A 22199-nucleotide genomic window follows, 5' to 3' on the forward strand; every position below is an offset into this window, starting at 1 on the left:
ATTGTGAAGCGCTTTGACATCCCTTTTGACAAACAGGGTTTCCAGGAGTAGCAACTTTTTGTTTTTTTGTTTTGTTTTTTTTTATCAAGCCCAATATTTTTTGCACGCAAATATTTCAAACGTATATTTTTGTATGGGTGCTAAAATAATCTCAGCCTTGATTACTGTTCTTATTGTTATTGTTTTTCGCTCTCCTCCATACTAATACTAATGATGATCACAATGATTTCCTGATTTTTTTAACAACACTGCACAACTTTTTAGGGTTTGAAAAGGGAAGCCCTTTTGTGACTTGTTTCTTTTGAAGTTGTCTTTTCTCCTTGTTTGTAATTGAAGCTCTCCAGAGTTTGTGCTGATTGCATTCGATTTTATTTTTAAACAACAGGCGTGATTTCTCTGGGTAACAGCCCATCAGTTTTCTGAAATAACTCTTGTTTTCTGCACCCATCAGAACGCAGGTGGGTGAGAACTCTTAACTTTCTACTTTTTGTTGTTGTTTCCCCCCTTATTTCTTATTCTTTCCTCTCTTTTTTTTCCCGCGGGATCTCTTTCATTCAGGTAAAACTGTAAATTTCCCAAAGCTACATTGTTTCTTCTGTGCTGCATGAAGCTCCCGGGGACTTTTTTTTTTAATTTATTTAAAATCCTCGATAGATAGGAGCAATGTAAATTTTCTGACATTCAAACCTTTTCTAGTTCACAAATCAGTCACCCTTGTCACAGTTATTGAAATTCCTCAACTTGCCACACCAGGACGGTGGAAAAAGCAGGCGGTGTCTTTGTTGCTGACCAGGCTTTTGATCGCCAGAGAAAATTTACTTACCTTCAGATGAGTGAGCAGAAAAAGAAATAACACTCCCTTTGATTTAGTTAGGAAAATGCAGACATTTGGATTCAGTGCAAACATACAACACTTGGTTGTTTTCTAGATGCAACCCTCGATTAACCTGTCTTTCCCCAGCTCAAAGTCTATTGAAAAACTGCGAATAGTTCCTTTTTGTTCTTGCTACAAAGAGTCATTGACTATATATTAAAATGATTGTTGAAAGGTATAAGTATGGTACTTAAAAGCAGAAAATCTTTGTGACTCAATCAATTAAGCTAAGCAACATTTGTACATTATTTTAAACGATGCTCGGGCATAAAATATCAGATTTCATTTTACGGAGAACATATATATATTTTAAAATGGCAGATTATTTATTTACTCGGTCGCCTGCATATTCATTAGATCTAATTATTTCTAGTAACGAAAACACAAAAAGCTAGCTGAGAGTCGGAATCCTTCAATTTACCCTTTGTTCAGTACTTCATTTGGCTTTTTCGGAGCTAAATCTGAGCCCCTCAAACTCTTATTCCCGAACAAAGAAACTTCTAAATCTTCAGCTGCAAATATAAAGGCGTTAGGAAGCAATCACTACCGCAGGTACTGGTGAAACCGATAAACATAGATATCGCTTGCATATTTCTCATTGTCATTATCAGGGCTGAACATTTAAAGCAATACAAACTGGCAAGTGATTTTTATTGTTGTTTTTTCTTGTTGTTTTTTTAAACAAATTTGAAATGCAGTGCTAAATACATCGCTATACATTAGATGTATATGTAGTTTGCATGGATTCAGTCAATGAAGATGATTTTCAGTGCACTTTTATCAGGTAATTACTTTTGGATCTAGCACTTCTGAATAATTCCTTTTATTAGCTGGAGCTGCGTTTTTGCCCTAATTTTCTGAAATAAATGTGAAGAAATTATATTTACGATGACTTATAGCAACAGGTATAAACCAACTATATGTGTGTGTGTGTGTGTGTGCTTACATCTTTAGATGTATGTTATATTACCACGTATGTTTTCTGCTAAAAATACCAGCATACACTACAAGGTTCTCTGGTGTGCTTAGACCATAATGTGAAATCTACAAGGCAGTGACACTAGGAGAGTAATCAACTAGATTGTCCATTCTTTAGACTACCACCTCCAAATTGCAAAGAAAACCAAATAATCTCAAATCCGTATAAAATATAACGGGAAGGCTGACAAGGGGATATTTTTAGGAACCGTGTCTAAATATACAGAGTAAGAGTGAATGTTAAAAAAAAAAAGTTGTGGGTTGTAGAAGTTATCAAGTGGGATTTGCGGCGCGCTCTCTGCAGGAAACGAAAGCTGCTCCAGTTCAAAGCCACATGCACCAACGTGACATATAAGCCATTAAAATATCCTCCTGACGGCTCATTTCTGTTTCATCATACATTCCCTAACTGCTTCCAGAAAGCAAGAAAAGAAGAAATGAAGGATGACCGCCTCGCTGGAACCGCCAAAGAGGTGCTGTTTTGTTGTCTCTCTTTTCCACCCCCACCCCTTTTTGTCAGCCCAGAAATGATGTGCAGAAATGCGGGAATCTCTTCAACAGGTGGAGTGGGGTAAGTGAATTCGGGGGGGAGGCACGGGCGAGCAAGGAAAGTTCTTGGCACCCACTCACCCACAAGGGAACGGGCTAGACACCCACTCACCAACAGGGGCTTGGCAACCTCTCGCTCGTATGGGAAGTGGTTTGGCACCCACTCAGAAAAGGGACTGGCGCCCGTTCACCCACTGAGGAAGTGGCTTGGCATCTACTCACCCACGTGGGAAAAGGCTTGGCATACCTCGGCAAGGGGAAACAGCTTGGTACCTACTGGGACTGGGAAGGGGGCTTGATACCCACTTACCACTGGGCTAAGGGCAAGAGGCTCCTTCCCCCTCACAGGGCTGGATAGGGGACTTCTCTGCACAGTACAAAGGGGCTTCTTCTCCCCATAAGCTGGGATCCAGAGGCACCAGGGAAAGGGGCTTTTTCGCACCTACTTGGAGAGGAGGAAGGGGCTTCTCTGCCTCAGCTCGGACAGAAAGAAGGTGACTTTCCGACCCCACAGAAACCCCACTTCTGAGGAGGCAGCGAGGGGAAGGGTTCTGCGCACCCAACGGGACAGGAGAAAGTAGCTCCCCCCGCCTGCCGTCCCATCCCCCCCCCATGGGGATGGCGAAGGGGTTTCTTCCCCCTCACTGGGACTGGAGGGAAAGGAGATTCTCTGAACCCACTGCTGAGGAGCAGGAGACCGAGCCGGGCAAGCCTAGGGGAGAGGGATAGATAGATCAGCCCCAGGGAGAAGGCTGCTTGCTAAGGACAGTGGCTGCCGGGCAGCCACAAACAGCAGAACACTCGCTGCTTGGAAGGGCTGGGACTGCACATTTCCAGGCGGATGCACTCGGGGGCTGCCCGATTGTAAGCCCTGGATGGAGGGCAAGGAGGGGGATTTGCTCCTTTCCCACAGAGCAGCTCAGCCTTGCTTGGGGCTGCAGTAAAAAGGAAAGTATTTGCAGGAGGAAGGTACGGCAAGAGGAAGTCAGATTCTCCTCCTGGGTTTGTCCGTTGAGCATTCATTGGTCTGGTGCTGCTTTTCTGTCGCAGTTTCTTTCCTTTCTGAGCAGTGAAAGGGTTAACTGTCTCCTGGAAAAGGTCTAGTGGACAAGCTACTAGACTTCCGAGCTTTGACAATAGAAACCCCTAATTGAGAGCCTTCCTTGGGAAGGGCTCTCATCCCGGTTCCTCACTGACTGACCTGTTTATTTTCCTTGCACTGCCAAAATGCAACCTTCTAGTAACATTTCTCTTCCAAATCAACTCAAATCAAAAGAAACGCATGCAGATTCCCTGTGCTACCCACACGCGTGCAAGGCGAATGGTCTGGTAACTGATTGATGAGAAACGTTTGGGGTTTCGTGAATTAAAGGAAACTGGCGAGTTTGCAGAGAGGTGGTTCCTGCAAACAGACTCCCCTCGCATTCAGCTGTAAAACAAGTCCCCCTTGAGGTCTGACAATGCCTCCAAACCGCGATAGACGTTGGGCGTTCATTTTCTTGCCTAGTGTTGGAAATGTAGTTAATCAGTTTGCGTAAGTGGTGAAGGCTAAAGCTCTTGAAGTCGCCGACTTTGGAAATACCCTAGAGTTTGACCTCTGACCTGCGACCGACAACATGTGCCAGACCCAGAGCATCCAGCACAATGCGTGGTTTCAGTGTCTAACCTGGGACAAATGTTTGCTGTTTCTTCTCTTTCCTCTCATTTTAATGATTAATCATATTTGATCGCCCGCCCCCCCCGCTTTAATTCCATCTTTTATTTTTAATTATCCACCCTGATTGTTCTATACACCCTTTGTTTTCCAGAATAGCTTGAATACCCATGAAATACGCTCACGGCCAAACCCCGGAGGAGAATCTCTCCTCCTTGGGAGATTCTATTTGAACAGTTTAGGCTTGTTGCTATCCTGAATCATGCATATTAACTTATTTAAAAAGAACAAGATCCATTGAAATCTTGAAGGCAAACATTAAATCTTCATCCCATTTCCTTGAACAGGTGGGGTAAGTAAAGGTTTCCACGGATGGTAAATGGGGATGAAAAGACAGGTCTTTGCATCTGATATTATTTGCGGTGTGTGTATTAAGACTGCAATAACTCATAAAAGGAAACTTAAATTTTGCCTGGTATTCCAGAGATGTGTTTGCTGTGGGCCGCTGAGCCTCGCACTAGTTTTGATAAAACTGCTGTTGTAGTAGCCCGCTGAATCAGAGCCATGTTTCAAACAATATTTGCTTACAGACTAACTAGTTTTAGTATGGAAGTGTTCCCTCAGCACCTTTGACCCGTATCAGAAGTCAAAGTTTTCTAGAGGTCAAATAACACACACAGACACACATGTCACTAGAGTTATAAGCACCAATTGCTATGCAGTAAATTAACAGCCTCACAGAAGAACGTAAATATTGTTAAAATTTTGTAAGCAGAAAAGGCATAGGGTGAGCACCTATTAGATTAGGCACGATTAACAGTTAGTCTTAACTTATGTCCTGTTGATGACTGTTAACTAGGAAGAATACATTTGAATCAATAGTTATAAAAAGGTTAGTGTTATTCATCATAAATAATGGCACAATCTTTCTCTCTTTACTCAGCCAGAGGGACTACTCACGTGAGAAAGGCGCGAAGGATTAGAAGCCAGTTTTTTTTTAACTAATATTTAGTTTCAAACAAAATGTCACATGGAGACCATTCAAATACTAAATACAACACTTCACTAGTTTGGTCAGGTTTCAACAAGTTAAACTCTTTTTTCCCTGGCTATTTGACTATTAAACTATTCCAACATTTCCAATTCTATGTCCTTAGCAGTAAAGAACAAGTCCACTCGGTAAAAGAGCAGCCTTTATTGATCTATTTTAATAATCATGTGTGAAAGTTGGGAAGTTTTGTTAAAGCTCCTGGATAGGTTTTATGGTTATCTTTATTCCCACACTAATTTTCATCCCTGTGGTAACAATACTGAAGAGGAAGTAAAATTATTTTGAAAAAGATTGTGAATATCCATTATAGCTTCATGAGCAACTTTAATTAATGAGATCCTGTTATTGGTATTAGCATTGCTTTTTTTATACTTCCATCCTGGTATACTAAAGGAAAGTTCATATGATCGAAGTGATTTCAGATTCCTACTTCGTTTATAACATCATAAAGTACCTTTAAATTCAAACGTGCATTTAAACGTTCAAAATCCTGATTCAAATATTGCACCGAAAATCAAGTAAGCATTCCCTATTATTCGTACTTCTCACTGCTAGATTAAATAGGTACAAAGTTGTCTAAAAGTTATGGCGTGAGCAGTGACAGTGGTTTGTTTTACACAGAGAGGAGTCGAAAATTATATACAGTGAAAAGTATCAACTTTGTAATATTAATCAATATTGATACAATTAAAAACGGAGACAACAACTTGGGCTGGAGTCTCGCAAACTGGACGACATTTTCAGAAGTGAAAAGTACAGAATATATCCAACTTGGTGGTAACTCGCCTTAAAAATGCACTGCCAGAAGGTGAATGCCAGATCAAAGCAGAGTTGAAAAGATGTCATTTCACAGATTTTTAGAAATCAACCATAGAAATCTCATTACCCCGTAAAACATGTGCGAGCATTTTGGGGAAGCCTCCATTTTTACCTCTGCAATATTTGAAGGGTCAAAGAAAGATTGAGTTCCATGAGTATGAGATGCCCTTTTCTTTTTAAAAATGTCTTTTTACATGATTCTCGAATCATATACCCAGATAACCATTTTATAACATAGACACATATATTTAGTCGTAACTTTTCTCCCCTCTTCCCGAACAGGAACAAAGTCAGGAAATGAGACACAAGACTTCTCTGGTAATGAGGAAAAGAAAACGACTTTACAGAAACATCCTGGAAAAGTCAAGTAAGTTAAAATATGTATTTTTTCAGTTCAAAGGAGACAATATTTTTTCAGCTTTGTGTTTAACATACTAGCATAAACACAAATCAGTGACACAACGCCCCACCAGCAGCTGCTTAATCCTGCTCAATGCCTATTCATTTGGAGGTTCTAGAATTAATATTTGACGACTCTCTCATTGAAACAACAACCCCTGACCCTATGTGATTGCACTGTCACATTATTCTATGACATATTCATCTTGAATTCATTTACGGACGATTTGATTGGAATGAGGTTTGACATGTATTGGATCCTATTAAAGCAGAAGACTTTGATCTTGTTGATGGGGTTTACATGATATGTATCATCTTTACCAGGGATAGCAGGCTTTCACAATGTGGTGGCTACCAAGCTTTAAAGAGTTAGTGACTGACATCTTATCTGACAGGAATACCTTAATCTTGAGGTATTGAATTATATATTCTATTTAAACTAAGCATATGATTTGGTTTATCTTGGGTACCTCTAGTTTCTAAAATGTGGGGAACACACACACACATACAACCAAAGTGACTTAACTTACCCCTATGGCTTCTGGATTTTCCATACACTCTAGAACATCCTGAAGCAAATTGATCTGACTAAAAGAAAAGAAAAATGAACTAGTAACAAAAGAGGAATATATTCGAATTTCATGAAATGTTCTCTTTCCCCTTTGAAAATTTCCCTTAGCAATTTCTCTCTAAACAATACCTCTTGATACGCATTTTGACAGTGTATCCAAATATTATTTTGCTGCAGTTATGTGTATCCCTTGCATCAGCTCTTAGTTTTAATGATTATTATTTCATCTCCGTCTTAAAACTCAGCATACTTATGACATTTGTAGCCCCAAATCCGATCTTAATAATCAAGGAATAGGTTAACATAACTCTTCGGTAAATTCTGCTAGTTGTTCTTGACCTTTCCATTTCCACAGTAAATATTGCAATTAGGATTTTCAAATAGGGATTAATCCTTATTTTCACAGATAAAGCCCGAGGTTTAAAATCGCAAATTACAAAATGAATGAGGTTAAATCGAAGTTTTAGCTAATAGTACCCATTTCAGAAAGGTTGCCATTTAACAGACAGTAAGATATATTCCATAGAACTAACTGAAAAGTTTCAGGTACCTCAACAGTGGATTGTCTAGAGAAATTTTGGTGACCTAACAGAAAACTACAGGACAGAATCTGTTCGGATACGGCCGTACAAACGCCATTGAAGAGGACAGTAGAAAGCCAACGCGGTTGGCACTAGTGTATGTGAGAGCAGAATTTGGCCCCAAGGTAGAGAGTATATTACAAATGTGCACTCTTTTTATGTGGTAAAGCTGACATGCACGTCAAGAAGAGTGTTTGGCATTTATCATGAATAACGCTAGATTTACTAGAAAATATGAGTACATATTTATACTGAAATAAAACTAAAATAGAGTGGAGCTGTGAATCTGTTACTATTAAGATCTGACCATAAATAATGTATATTCTTGCATCGATTCCTGTTTTTAGTCAAACTAGTGTACAATACATTTTAGCTCCTATATAGCTACAGCAGTTAGATTGTAGCAATTTAGTGTGTAGGAGAGGATGAGGGTTTTTTTGTTTGTTTGTTTGTTTTTTTATTCTCTTGATTGCACGAAACATGGAAGCTAAACTAAACCCTGAGAGAGAAATTCAGTAAACTAAAATTTTGGGGATAATTAGGCTTTCAAATCGTCACCCTATCTGATTTTGCTAAAGGTGACGAGGGACAGGCACAGATGGGAGAAACATACACAATACTACACACATTCACTTTTTATGTGTGTGAAATTATTATTATATTTGTACAACTATAGAAGAAAAAAATAATGCTTTGTTCAACTTTTCCAGCTGATTCCCAATATACTATACTCGATATGTAGTATAGATGTCTTTCTCCCAAACTGGGCTCCAGTTTATTTATTCAGGCTCTTATTTGTGTTAATCATGCATCACTCCTACTGTCTACTCTGTGGTAGGGGAAGCTTTTGGCATATGTGCTGGAACTATGGGTGCTGGGGGTGCTGCCGCAACCCGCCCTGGTTTGAAGTGGTTTCCATTATATACAAGGTTTACCCATTCGTTCAATGGCTTTCAGCACCCACCCCCCCCTACAAAAATTGTTCCAGCACCCCTAGCTTTTGGTTTCTCCTGACCTGCTGGCCTGGTTTCACAGTTTATTCATTTAATTACTGCAATGCAATCAAATGTTGATTCTCTGATTTTATTAGGGAAAGAATCTGTGAACACCTTATTTCAGCATGTACCCTTTACATAGCATTCTAACACAAACAGGAAGTATTCACCAGGGGCTAATACACAGTAACCGCTTAGATGTATAGGAAATAGATGGGGAAACTGATTAATCAGTCTACAAGTGCTGATTTCTGGTGCCTGCCATTTCTAAAACTCCAAATGTTATCTCTTGGACACCCTTTGTGGCATTGGCCCTCGGGTGATGGGACAAGAAGAACAATGGAGTTCTTCACATGCCAGTTCCCTGTAACAACAACAACCCTCCAATAACACTGCCTGATGTTTGGGTTCCCCACGTCGTCTTGTGATATCTCCGTTTCAGGATATAAAACAGTATTGTGCAATTATTGTTATCCTTGCAGACTCCTTGTAAAGGGTTTAGAGTTACGAAGTCCACGATGAGCTCCAGTATTTGTTGAGAAGAGGAATTCCCCTGCAATTGCCATGTTGGTTTCAAAATCTAAATTGGTAGAGTAGCCCTGCAAACCTAATGTGGCAAGGGACTATAGGAGGCTTCATATATTTAAGGCACAGTCCGTACAGTATGGATTATCTGGTAAAACATGGCTCATATTGCAGACGGGATTAACGATACCTAAGTAATCAGTTGAGTGAGTGGTGGTCAGACGAGGTCAAGCTGCCAAAGGCCTGCATTAACAAGCACTCGCGTTTTCAAAACATTCTGCAAGAGATGTGTAACTTTGCCGATTTTGGCCAGGTCCTCCTCCTCTTTTCTAATCTCTCCGCCTTCCCTTAGTCATGTGCGCGCCTCCCCTCGCCCTCCCCCCACCCTTCTTCTCCACACACACTAGTAGAACTCCCAAGGTACACAACAAATTATAGGAATGAAAATACTAACTTCACCTAATATAATGAGAGAGACACCGAGTGGCACTTTTTTTTCATTCGATTCATGAAGAAGGAAAAAAAAAAAGACTTCAGGATTTAAGTGAGGGCCGAACAGAGCCAATAGTGTTTGACAGGAAACCATCACAATATTTTAAAATAGCCTAAGCAAACTGGTGATAACATTTTTAATTGATAAACTGTTCCAGATGTTTTCTCCCTTGACTGAGAAGTGTCAGAATTGATGGATAACAAGTATGTAGAGATGAAGTGTTTTAAAGAGGTATGAGGAAACAGCTATATTTGGAAGTCACACTCTCAGTATATTTGTAAGTAGCAGATTAATAATTCCTAACGTTTATCTCTTCTGTGCAAAGTGCACTCCTATTGAGATGGGCAGGAATAGGAATGTCAAATGCATTACTTAGTGCAAATAGATTTGAAAGTTAAGATGTTGTGGCGCTAACTGCTGGTGTGTGGTTTAAAATGCCTGAGTAAACATGTTATGTAAGGATGGATAACTAATTGTATCATGTGTCATTTTTCATCATCTCAAGTCAAAAATATGTACACAATAATGTAAATACAACGATCTAGCTAAATATTAGTTTTGTGTTACAGAAAAAAGAGTCAAATCCAGGCTCATTCCAAAAATATATAACAGTAGCCAACGCTCGCTATGCAAAGCAGTAATAAAAATGTCCCATATATAATTACGTACGTCCTACACTTTAAACTTATGATTACAAGTCATTGGCGAGTTGCCTGTGTTATGAGAATAGCGCGGTTTAGGTATTAACATGTCAACCGTTATCTTGGTTTACTACTTAACATAAAGATGATCGTTTACAGACGTAGTTAGCAATTGTTAAACTTTATGGAAATGCAAAATTATGCGTTTTAACTTGGAAATTGCATTGGGGGTTTCTAACTCCAGATGTAGAGTGAATGTTATAAAGTGTCCATAGACAAGTTAATAGGAAGTCAATAAATAAAAATTGTAACAATGTAAATATATATATTCATTTGTTGTTTTATTTTTAAAAAGTCTGTTATTGAGCGAATACTATTTATGACTATTGAATTTTGTGATGACCTTATAGGAAGATATTTATTGTTATGTTTTTCTTTCCCAAAACTGACGCACTGTTTCCACTGTCTTTCTCCGGGAATTTTTTTTAACTCACAATTCTCCTCTTTAAAAAATTAAGTAGAGGCTTTCTCCTGTGCTGAAGCTCTAAACTTTAATAAATCTATAAGGCCTCAGTGCATAAAGCCAGACTATACTTTTATCGTTAACAATGTAAATCCTACAGTCAATGTATTTTCTTTCTTCTAAGGAGTATAAAAATAGGAGAGAGTACTTTATATGTATTTAAGGACTTTTCTTAGAATCGAAAGATGGGGGTTAGATTGCACAATTCTGTAAGTGGAAAGAGAGAGAGAGAGAAAGAGAGAGGGAGATTGTTCCCTTTTCTGCGTTAAATACTAAGTTTCATTCTTAATGTAATGATTTATCATATTACTCCAGCAGCCATTAACTGTTGACATTTAAATATGTGGCGTGGGATTCCTCCAAGAATCCTTTCTAAGATTTGGTATAAAGATATAATACTCCCAGAACTAGCCAAATTGTGTAATCTTAGGAAGTAAGGCTCTAGTGTCGCTTAACTACTATTTCTCAAGTAGAAAGACCAGTTATCTGTGCTGTCAACAAGTGTCAGAAATCTAAAGAGTTGCCCAGCTCTGCTTCCCATGATGTGTTCTGTATGCAGAGCTCGTCCCCTCGCATTGTCCTCCTTTCAGTTTGAGAAAAGGCCCTTGAAATGCTCGTACATGGGAAAGATTTGTGTGTGCTATAAATAAACAGGAGTCAAAATGATGGGGGGAAAATCCTAACGAAGCATCAGAGCTGAATCTGAGCATTAAGTTTCATCAATAAAAACTTGCTCCCACAAAGGATGCTACTCAAGGGAGGCTGAAGCAGCCCCATGCTTCCCTTTTTCCTTCGGGAATGACCTTCAGGCAGGAGGTGGATACTTCAGTAGGTTTTCACAAACCGAGACAAAAGTGCAACCGCGCTCTTTATTCAAAACTTGAGATAGTGACCTGGCGTGGGGGAGGGAGGGTAGATGGTGCAGGCTCAGGACCTGTCTCCCCCCGCCCCGTTTCCCCGGGCGTTTTGTGTGGCTGGATCACGGAAGTTAGGGGAAGCCCCAGCCCATCTTTGTTACGAGCTGCACTTTAAGTCACCCTTCGACTTAACAAAGCAACGGGCGCGCGAGCGGCCAATCAGGCAACTTGTTCCGAAGGCAGCCGCGCTTCGCCGCTACGTGCCGGCTGGTGGCTCTGGAGGGGCTCGGGGGAGAGAGCGGGCGCAGCGGGGAGGCGGCTTGGCGGCGGGGGGAGGCTAGGTCCGGGCGGCGGAGCCAGCCAAGGAAGCAGGCGGGTTTCGAAGTGCAGAGGCTTCCGGCTGCCGATCGGCCTCCCCGGGGCGAAGGGCAGAGCGCGGGGAGGAAGAACCAGCGAGCGGGCACCCCGAGCACGATCGGCAGCGCCGCTGGAGCTGCTTTCCCTTGGACTGGCTCCTCCTCCGGCTACCGCCGCTCATTGCCGCTTAGCGCCAGCGAGGAGCCCGGGCTGGGCCAGGAGCCGGCGATTGCCGCGCCGGCCGGCCCTGCCCGGCGCTCTCAGTGAAACGCAGCGAGACACCAAAATGCGGGGAGCCGGCGCCGGGCATTGCTCGCTAGCGAGGCACCGGGGGGGGGGCTTTTCGCGGAGAGGGGGGCGCCCCCCGGTTAGCGCCTGCGTAGCCCCGACCACCTCCTACCCCCTCCGCGCACACGCACCCCGATCAAGCTTTTCAGTCGGCAGCCGGGCCTGTCATCGCTGACGTCAGCGAGCAGGCTGTGGCCAATGAGAGCGCGCGGTGATTGTTTCGCTCTCTGGGCTGGCGCCGTGTCCACGAATTTCTATTCAGCAGCCTCCCAGCGTCCTGCTGCTGCCTCTCAAGCGTATAGGATTCCACGTAGGCATTAAAAGCGGGGGGAGGGAACAGGAAAACAAAACAAAACAAAAAAAAAAACAAAAACCAAACCAGCCCCAGCCCCAGCCCCTCTCCTCCGCCCCCCCCCAAATAAAAACTTTGGGGGAAAAAAAAAGTTTCGCCTCTCTCTGTCTCTGTCTCTCTCCTCCCCGCTGTCAGGTGACTTTTTAGAATTAGAAGCTAATGAGCGTGGATGCTTTGGGGAGCCCAGTGATGGACCCTGCTGCACTCTCCAAACGGAACACGGCGCTGAGATTAGTAGACTTGGCAGGGGCTCATCACCACCATCATCATCTCCACCCCCCTCAGAGCATGACAGGCTTCCAGGGCTTCGCCGGGCATCCCCACGCAGTGGCTCCCACGCACCCTGGGGAGTACGCCGCGGAATCCCGCCTAGGGCCGAATCCATTCCGGCCTGAACACATGGGGCACCACCACCACCACCATCATCATCATCATCATCCTCATCACCCTGCGGCCCTTAAACTCAGCCCTGCCCCTCATCCTCATCCTCACCACCAGTACCAGCACCACCACCACCACCACCATCATCATATGGCAGGCCAAGCTGAGGTGGTCTCTAGTCAAACAGGAACGTTTGGCCCGGCGCACTCACCAGCAGTCCCTTACCCAGTGTCTCGCACAGCCCAGGCTATTTCAGCAGGTAGGGACTTCTTAATACGCAGAGATCTGACAGCTCCAGTCATGCCAGGGCTAACTGAGCAACACACTGCTACAAGTTCTCACCACGGAATGTTTGTCTCAACAACAGGTAGCTACCCCGGACACCATGGTCACCACCACTCAGAAGCTGGGAATCATTCTCTGTTCTCTGGACTCCATGAGCAGCCTCCCCATGCAACTCCAGGTGGCCATCTAAACGGACAGATAAGACTGGGGTTACCTGGAGAAATGTACGCCAGGTCTGAACATTTCACTCAAGTACCAGCCTCCAGGACCGATCCTTTTGCTGCTTCCTCGCTTCATAACTACGGTGGCATGAATCTGAACGTGAATCTGGCTCCACACCACGGCCCTGGTGCTTTCTTTCGTTACATGAGGCAGCCCATCAAACAGGAACTCATCTGTAAATGGATTGAGTTGGACCAGACTCCCAAAAAATTATGCTCGAAAACTTTCACCACAATGCACGAGCTGGTGACTCATGTCACAGTGGAGCATGTTGGAGGACCCGAGCAGTCCAATCACATATGTTTCTGGGAAGAGTGTCCAAGAGAGGGGAAACCTTTCAAAGCCAAATATAAACTTGTAAATCACATCAGAGTCCACACAGGTGAAAAACCCTTCCCCTGCCCTTTCCCAGGCTGTGGGAAAGTGTTTGCTAGATCAGAAAATCTCAAAATACACAAAAGAACTCACACAGGTCAGTATTGAAAGCTATCCTTAATTTCTTTATTTTGTTCAGCGTCCTCTTTAAGTAGTGTTTCGTTATGGAGAATGAATGCACACCAAATAATTATTTTAATTACATTCTTAGATTTGTTTGCTATTTTCTCCATTTGCAAAAATGAATACATCTCAGAATTTATGTATAGAAATTCTAAAGCTTATATAGACTGATATAATGTTTGTTCATCTATATCTTTATAAATACTGAGAGATATGAATACTACACGTCTATTCACACAGGCTGGGAATTTTTTCTTTCTGGCAGTTTAAAGTACTCGGGGAAAATGAAATCATTGTGCAAGCTCACAAATTAAAAGTGAACAATAGAAATTACAGCTTGTCTGGTCAGTTTTGACTGATGTCGCTGAGATGCTGCTGCCTCTAACATTGTGAGAATAACACAGCTGCAACCTTTTCGTTCAACAGTTTTGTTTTGGTCAGATGGAGTTTTTAATGTTTGAGCTGAATAACAGTGACATTTTTAATGAACATGACCATCTAAGGTCTCTGTGCATTTGCAAATGTGGGGAGCTGAAAGTTTTTATTCTAGGGAGGAAAAATAGTATTGTTTCGGCCTGTGCATTTTGAAATTTCATTCGCAGAACCGTTAAGTGAAATTAGGACATGTATCAGAAACATCTGTTAGTCCTAGATCACAGAAAGGAAAGTAACTCGTGGAAGATTTTGCAAAGCGATGTTTGAACTCTTCTGGCCAGAAAGGCATCTATAATTAATGAAATTGCACGTAGAAAGTTTTCACACTTACAGAAGCAGCCTGTGAAGTTGTATTAATTAGTTTAGCAGCCGGTGTTTGTAGTCTCTGGCGCTGGCTTTTTTCTGAAGAAGAAGATAAGAAATAAGCCCTTTCGGAAAATTAAATCTGTTCCAGTATAGGGTTTTCCACCTTCCACCCCCTCCTGTACAGCCTTATGCACTAGGGAAACTACATAATCCTATTGTAAGATCTGTTTACAGCCAAACGATTTTTTTCGCCCTCAAGTTCATAAAACTCCCCCTCCCCCACGGTCGGTGTTTGCCTTGACCCTGGTGCAGTTGCATTTTTGTGCTACAGCTCAACAAGGTACAATATGCGTGAGAAATATTCGAATTTTGTATCAATGTATTCTAAATATAGCGCAGTAATTTTACAGTAGCCATCGCTATTAACATAGTATTTTTCCCAAGCTCGTTTTAAATATATATTCCAATGTTTTATTAGTCTAATAGTCTTTCGATAATTTATTTTTTTTTAGTAAAAAAGACCCCACATAATATAAATGATACACTAAGCCATCTTCTTGTTAGTTCAGAACAGGTAGAACCATTAAACAGGATAGCTCATCCCTTAATGACAGTGTTTTTCTTAAGTAAACAAACTTTTACTGCTCTTTAACGGCCTCACTGTTTGAAGTCTGTGAAGCAGAAAATGGTTGAATTCTTAGGGAAATTGACCTACATCAGAGAAGCAGGTTCAGGGTATAACAGGAATCGTAGGTTTGGATTTATTAAATATAATTTCGTACGTACATACTTTTCACTTTAACTTTCCCAGTGACTAATTGCTGCATTCTGAAAAATCCTGCAGGGCCTTTTCGGTTCTGTCGTTTCTATTAAACACCCAGAAGTTGTCAAAAACAAAATGTTTCTGAAACCGTAATAGAACTTTGTACAAATTATTCATGAAGACAGTTCTGAATTCAACAGGAAAATAATTGCCTTCTCAAATATTAATGACTGCATTTCCCTGAGTCTGTGAAACGGGTGGATTTCTTGCGATTTGGGGATTTTCACGATTACATTATATTTATTATCTGATTTATAACAACAGGGAACAGGTAGAAATGGAAAGAATTCATTTGCCTGTCCAGGAACAATAGTGAAAAGTGTGAGGTTGGAAACTATTCCCAGCGACACACATGTATTTTAACGTTTAATTGATAGAGGTGCTATTCACAATTTTATGCTACTCCCTTCCCCCGTGAGGATTTTGTAAATACCTTAATCCAGTCTCAGAGTTGGGGGATTATATCAAAATCTCCAAGACGCTGAATGTCACTGAACAGTTTTGCACAGCTACAAGTGTGGTTTTAAAATGGCGGTTTAGACTCTTGGCTTCTCGATAGCCTTTATAACTTTTTACATGTAGCCTTCCAAATGCAGGGCGTTTTAAATGGTCTTTTCCTGAAGTATAAATATTTACACATAGAAAAACCTTCCCTTTAGAAGGGACCACTTAAAAATATTCGCATTGCTGCTAGTTACTGAGGCATTCAAAGAATGCAAACCAAACTGATGAGAAAACGTTGCCCTTTTCAATCTCTGAGTTATCTGATTGTACGAAAATACTTTTTAATTACTATATCAGAGAGGTTAAGCGAAGTTAAACATTTTTCAACACTTGAGAAATGAAGAAGCAGCCCAATTTTACCTGAATGTAACTCACTTTGCACAATCATGATGTTTATGAGGATGGCTTTCCCTGGGGTCTCCTAACTTACTGCTTGCTTGTACTACACTAATATCCTTGATTTGTTGTCGCAGCTCAAGATGCTGAAGGTCAAACTATTTCCTTACGTGAAACTGTAGTTCGAATATACACACATATGTAGCGCGAGAAAATATTTTGTTGCAGGACCTGAGTTGCATCATTTCGTCAGTGATCTTGTTTTTTGGAACTTGTTTATTATTATGCCAGATATTTGCTAGTTTGCTATTCAAATATTAGTGCTAGCGTATGTGAGAGATCGTGCTCGATTATTGGCTTTAAAGACACTGAAAGAGACTTACTTTAAATATGGAGCTTTTCTCCGCCCACTCTTATAAAGTGCAATTGTATTAAATATTTACAATACTGATATTTAATGTATTAAAAGACGATTTGTGTCAAAAAGGAAATATAATCAAGGTTGCGTCATTCATAAATTAGTAATTACAACATGCAAAAATATTGATACATGCTAAGTCCTCTTGACCAAGTACGCCATGATGGTGTGCACAGTGGCTTTGTCTGAGCATCCAATCCAAATAAGTTCAGAGTTATAATTTGGGGCTTCTTTTGCAAGATAATATAATTTTCTGTTATTAAAAAAAATATTCCCATACCTCGGGTAATAGAAAGTTCGTGCTCCTTTTGCGTACATGTTTTGCAGTTGTGTATTATCAGGTAAAATAGTTTATGGAGAAGTAATATAATTTAATGCTGAAACTGTCTTTGACGCGTTTCCTTGAAAGCACGCCTCATATATCATACACTTTACTTAGTATAGAAAACCCTAGATTAACCTCTCGCAGTACTCAACCAACACGATTGTATTTCTAAACACGTATATGATGTTTCTGATATTGCCATCAAATTTAATCCTGATTTAAATTTCCTCCATTACTGCATATGTTTGTACGGTGAAAGAGTTTTACCCTAACAACAGCAACTGACACTGGCCTAGTCACTTTCGCATTTAAGCTATGTCATATTGGCTCTCACAGTCTCACTTTTAAGATGGCTCTGTTCTTTAAACCTGGCAAGATAACATGCAGTAAAAAAAATCTATATTCATACACGCTAGCTATGATCGTAGTCAATGTAAAAATATACTGTATCAGCTGGGATTTAGCAAGGCCATGAGCAAAATTTCCACGTGCACCTCTGGGAGTGTGAGAAATGAACTTAATGTAATTTCTGGCCACTCCTGTCCACAACACTGAATTGTGGCAGACAGAGCACACATTGTTTACATGTAGCCTGCAACTGCACTTGGGTTCTACCTTACCCGACTTCTTTGTGGCTTGCACAAATCCCACTTTAACAAACAATTTAGACTAAGAGAGAAAGGACAACTATGAATTGGTGTTTCGGTGAAAATGGTGTGTGTGTGTGTGTGTGTGTGTGTGTGTGTGTGTGTGTGTGTGTGTGTGTGTGTGTGTGTGAGAGAGAGAGAGAGAGAGAGAGAGAGAGAGAGAGAGAGAGTGAAAGAATGGAAACTTGAAAAAATAATGTAAGATTCAGGTTTAAAAATATTTGCACCTATGCTAAATTGTATTCTCATATATTGCTCAGATCGCTTTTTAAAGCACACCTCTTTATTTGTCTGTACAATGAAATGGGAGATTAGTGTAGAGGGGCTATTTGGAAGGTTTAAATCACAGGGGCATGCTGAGGGATTTCATGTTTTAAAACCCTAAGGAACCCCCTTTCTCCTCCCCCAACACTACCACCCATTTTACTAATGTATGTACTCGTTAATTGCATTCTTTCAGGAGAAAAACCATTCAAATGTGAATTCGAAGGCTGTGACAGACGATTTGCCAACAGCAGTGACAGGAAGAAGCACTCTCACGTGCACACCAGCGACAAACCCTACAACTGCAAAGTGAGAGGCTGCGACAAGTCCTACACCCACCCCAGTTCCTTGAGGAAACACATGAAAGTGCACTGCAAATCCCCTCCTCCGAGTTCAGGCTACGAGTCCTCCACACCTTCCCTGGTGTCTCCCTCCTCGGACTCCGGCCGGGACCCTCCTGCTTCCTGTTCTCACGCAGAGCCAGTAGCATCGTCGCAAACTGCAGCTAACCTGAGCGAATGGTACGTGTGTCAGAGCTCGGGGGCCAGTGGCATCCCAACTCCTCCCAGTAACTCTCCGTCACCTAACCCGGGAGAGGCTTCTTACACGAACTGTGAGCCCAGGCCCAATTATTAGAAATAAATCAATAAACAGATAGCTCACACGGTCTGCAGTCTGGATCTCATCGAATGGTCTCCTCTTGTTACTCTGCTACCTTTGCGATGCAGAACCACTGTACCAAGACTGCCACAGTAGAGGGAACAATCTTATGCGAGGGGATCATAGATAATGTGAGCACCACACACGGGGAATAAAAAAAGATAGAGGTGCTGCCCTGGCATATGGCCTCTGAAGAGAAGATACATTGTAAAATAAATTAAACAGGTCTCTGTTACAAACTGCATTTATGGTACCCAGCACACGTGAAGGCAACTTCAGTTCGTCCTCATTGCTTTTTGCATCCTTATACACACTCCTCTGGTCGCCTGGTTCTAATATGTTTACAAACTCATCGATTTTAAACATCTTGTGTATTAACGAACCAAAGTGTTTTAATTCGGATTTCTAGCTGTACAGGTTTTATTGTCGATGGTATCTTGTGATAGAGGTTTACTGACAGTTTTGTTAGCCCACTATTCTCTCTCTCTCTGTTTATCTCTCTCCTTTCTCTCTCTCTGTATATATACACACGCGCGCGCGCGCGCGCACACACACAATTATTTGTTACCGAATTGTATGAAATCGATCAATTAAATTCTTTGATTAAGTAACCAATTCAGCGGCCGTTTCTGTAAAGAATCCCAATCCTTTTTCCTGGTGCAGTATATTCCCCCTCCCAGTTGTCACTAATTATAATAATAATAAAATGGCCCAAGGGTGGCTTAATGATTAATTGTCCATTTTAGTTTACACTAGTAATGACTTTTAATACATAAACATATTTCCCGCTCTCCCCACCCCTTGAAAGTGTCATTCCTGTTGAATTGTGGGGTTTTGTGATTTCTTGGGAGGACGAAAATCCATGTTCTTGCGCGGCGGGGGTGGGGTGAACTGTTATGGATGACGTCATTGTGCTGAATCCATAGGAGCTGGGACTATCCGAAAGGACTTGTGAGTTGTCAATTTCTCTGAATGAATCATGTAAAATCAGTGCTGGTCTTGTCTACAGCGCACAACATTTGTCTTGTAATAATAATAATAAATTTTGTAAAAACAAACTAAAATGGTTTTAGAATGTTCATCGTATCTAAGATCCTAAAACTATAATCTCCCCGAACCTACATGATTCACTCCTAGGGATAAAAACAACACCGGTTTTTTGGGTTGGCTTGGTTCTTTTTTTTTTCTTTTCTTTTTTTTTGTTTTTTTTTTGGTACTGAGTAACTTGAAACTGCCTACAGGTAAAATTTTAATTCATTCATTCATTCTGTTTAAAAATACCACGTAGCGAGGGGCAAGTAAACAATACGATTTCCCGAAAGTGGTTTCTATGGCGTGCTAAATGCAGACAGAGTGGCGGATCTAGTCATCCTTTTTCAAATTGTACGCAAAATCCACTACGAGCTGTTCAGTCAGGTAACGGGTTAGTGTTACGTGTCCCCACGGGGAAAAAAAAAGGACAATTGTGAAAGAGATCAATAACCTAATCATCATCCTTCTGGTGCATCTTTATTTTCTTCCAAAGCCACTAACTTCTACGTATTTGAACCTACACAACTTTGTTCGGATGCTGCTTGTTAATTTAACAAGCATTCCAAACAATGGAAACACGATACATAAACGTGTTTACAGATATACCTAATGAATTAGCTAGGCAAATTTTAAAATAAACTATTGTAGTTATCACCAATATAAACTATAAGAGGATTGTTCCCAACTGACTATTCAAACCATGAAACGTATACCGTGGAAATTAAAAGGTATGGAAGCCATCTGCGAAAGGAGAGGGTGTTTCCATCTTGTCTTGAGATCTGTTTATTTCTTTATTTCTTTATTTACATACGTGTTTGGATGTGAAGGCTAATCACCTTTAATTTTTCATTTGCTTGTTACAGATGTCTACCCCGTTGCTCTCAAGGTAATCTAGACAGACGCAGCTGAAAGCCTGAATCTTATGCCTTAGACATCAAAGAAAGCTCGCACAAAGAAGTATTTCTTCGCAAGGGTGAATCTTCATGGTAAGTTAGGATTTCTATGGCAATAGGCAAGTCATACTTAAATAGTGAAAGGCAAAGTCTGGAGCCCGTCCAGACTTTTCATTAAGGACATAATATTTACGTCTAACAGGCCCTTTTTCTTGTGTATACAAGTATATATTTTTGTTTGACGCGAACTAAATCATTTTCATTTAATTTCCGGTAAACAAAACCCACGCGAATGGGCACTTGTTCCAGATCATAATAAAAATGGATAAGAATGTCAGGAAGAAAAGGCCCGCTTGAACCGTCGCGTCAGCTCACTTTTGTTTCTGCTTTCTGCCTTGGTCAGAGAATGCGTTTGGGATTTGATGGCGAGTTTCTAAAGGCAAGGAAATGGTTTTTAAGGGGGAAAAGAAAAGGAGAAAGGTCTAATCAAGCTCGGGTTGTTCAAAGGGTCTGATTTTGGGGTTGAAAGTGTGAGTTTTATGGTGCATCAACATGCCACGTTAGGATCGCTATGGTAATGAGGAGAGCAATAGCAAGCGGCCTTCAAAGGAGGCACACTCCATTTGAGACAGTCTATTAAGATACATTTGCACTGACCTTTGGTTTCATGCTAGCTTAATACAGTCAATCTGCTCTTCGTCAGAAATATACTTCCTCCGCCTAATTCACTTTAACAGACTGTTTTTGTTTGCTTTCACCCTAAGGTGGGGTTTGGTATGGTATTTTTGCACTGAAGTTATTATACCAAAAGGAGGGACTGCCAATACAGGGCACGTACATATTCTGGGTTAGTGCTAACTCTCTTCAGAACATGAGCATTTCTAACCAGCTGACATATTTTTTTTCAGAATCCAGACGATCAAACATTCCCATTAAAAAATGGCTCCAGTGTAAAAAAAAATATTGTGTGTCCTCCTCCCACACCCTTCCCCAGTCCCCAGACAGTGAAGTTAGGATGGGAAATTAAAGGGACACTTGAGCTTTCTTAGTCTAATGGTGTAAGGTGTATCTAGGAAGGTAAATAAGAACCTTTGGATCATATCAATATTCCCTGAAAAATAAATAGGGAAAAGGCCTGACTAGAAGCTGTTGTGGAAGAAGTCCCCAGCCCAAGGGGACACTGATAATGGCAGGTTTGGAAAGTGGAAAGTGCTTGAAGGGATGAAGAACTTGACATCCGCATTGCTGAGGCCATGGCCGATGGGTTATGGTCCCGGGAAAGTTAGAAGTCCTGTTCCAGTAATTGTCTTGTTGTTTATTTTATCCAAGTACCCTAGTGAATAGGGGAAAAATAAACACGACGAAAAAATTCAAACAGTTGAGTCGTCTTTAGTGCCAGCTCTTGTGATTGAATAAAAAGGATGGTCCAATTTCTATTGAGCTGAGAAATCTTTGAAGTGGGAGTTATTATCTGAGAAATTCCTGCTTGTCGTCCTAACAACGCTGATGAAACGTAAAAGGTTCTTTGTCAGCGATTTGTTCTCCTTTCTGTCAAACTCACCCTGCCCGTTAGCTTTAAACCGTTTCTAAAGAGATAAAATCGAACTTTTAAAGATAACTTTAGGGGCCCGGAGGATACAGAAAATGGCAAACTATCTACTCA

The 22199-nt window shown here is 41.1% G+C and overlaps 1 protein-coding gene across 8 annotated transcripts; it reads left to right on the forward strand.

Moving 5' to 3' along the window:
- Positions 1–401: 401 nt before the first annotated feature.
- Positions 402–20559, forward strand: ZIC4 (Zic family member 4). 8 transcript variants are annotated; one of them, XM_039489539.1, is made up of 5 exons: positions 402–458; positions 2272–2325; positions 6208–6292; positions 13256–13867; positions 18148–18912. In XM_039489539.1, the coding sequence occupies exons 2-5, from the start codon at positions 2290–2292 to the stop codon at positions 18585–18587; spliced, it is 1173 nt and encodes a 390-aa protein (XP_039345473.1). In that variant the 5' UTR covers positions 402–458; positions 2272–2289; the 3' UTR covers positions 18588–18912. The 8 variants fall into 8 exon arrangements, with proteins under 8 accessions (XP_039345473.1, XP_039345472.1, XP_039345475.1 ...); XM_039489538.1 differs by lacking the exon at positions 402–458 and having other exon boundaries at positions 2203–2325; XM_039489541.1 differs by lacking the exons at positions 402–458; positions 2272–2325 and adding an exon at positions 2803–2895.
- The last annotated feature ends 1640 nt before the right edge of the window (positions 20560–22199 follow it).

This window comes from Mauremys reevesii, linkage group 9 (assembly GCF_016161935.1).
Source record: "Mauremys reevesii isolate NIE-2019 linkage group 9, ASM1616193v1, whole genome shotgun sequence".
Classification (NCBI taxonomy): Eukaryota; Metazoa; Chordata; order Testudines; family Geoemydidae; genus Mauremys; species Mauremys reevesii.

What these genes read in the sequence shown, in the direction of transcription:
- ZIC4 (XM_039489534.1), top strand. Translation starts at nt 12,667, where the DNA reads ATGAGCGTGGATGCTTTGGGGAGCCCAGTGATGGACCCTGCTGCACTC. An exon ending in ACACAAAAGAACTCACACAG is followed by an intron (nt 13,868 to 18,147) that starts GTCAGTATTGAA and finishes GCATTCTTTCAG; the next exon opens with GAGAAAAACCATTCAAATGT.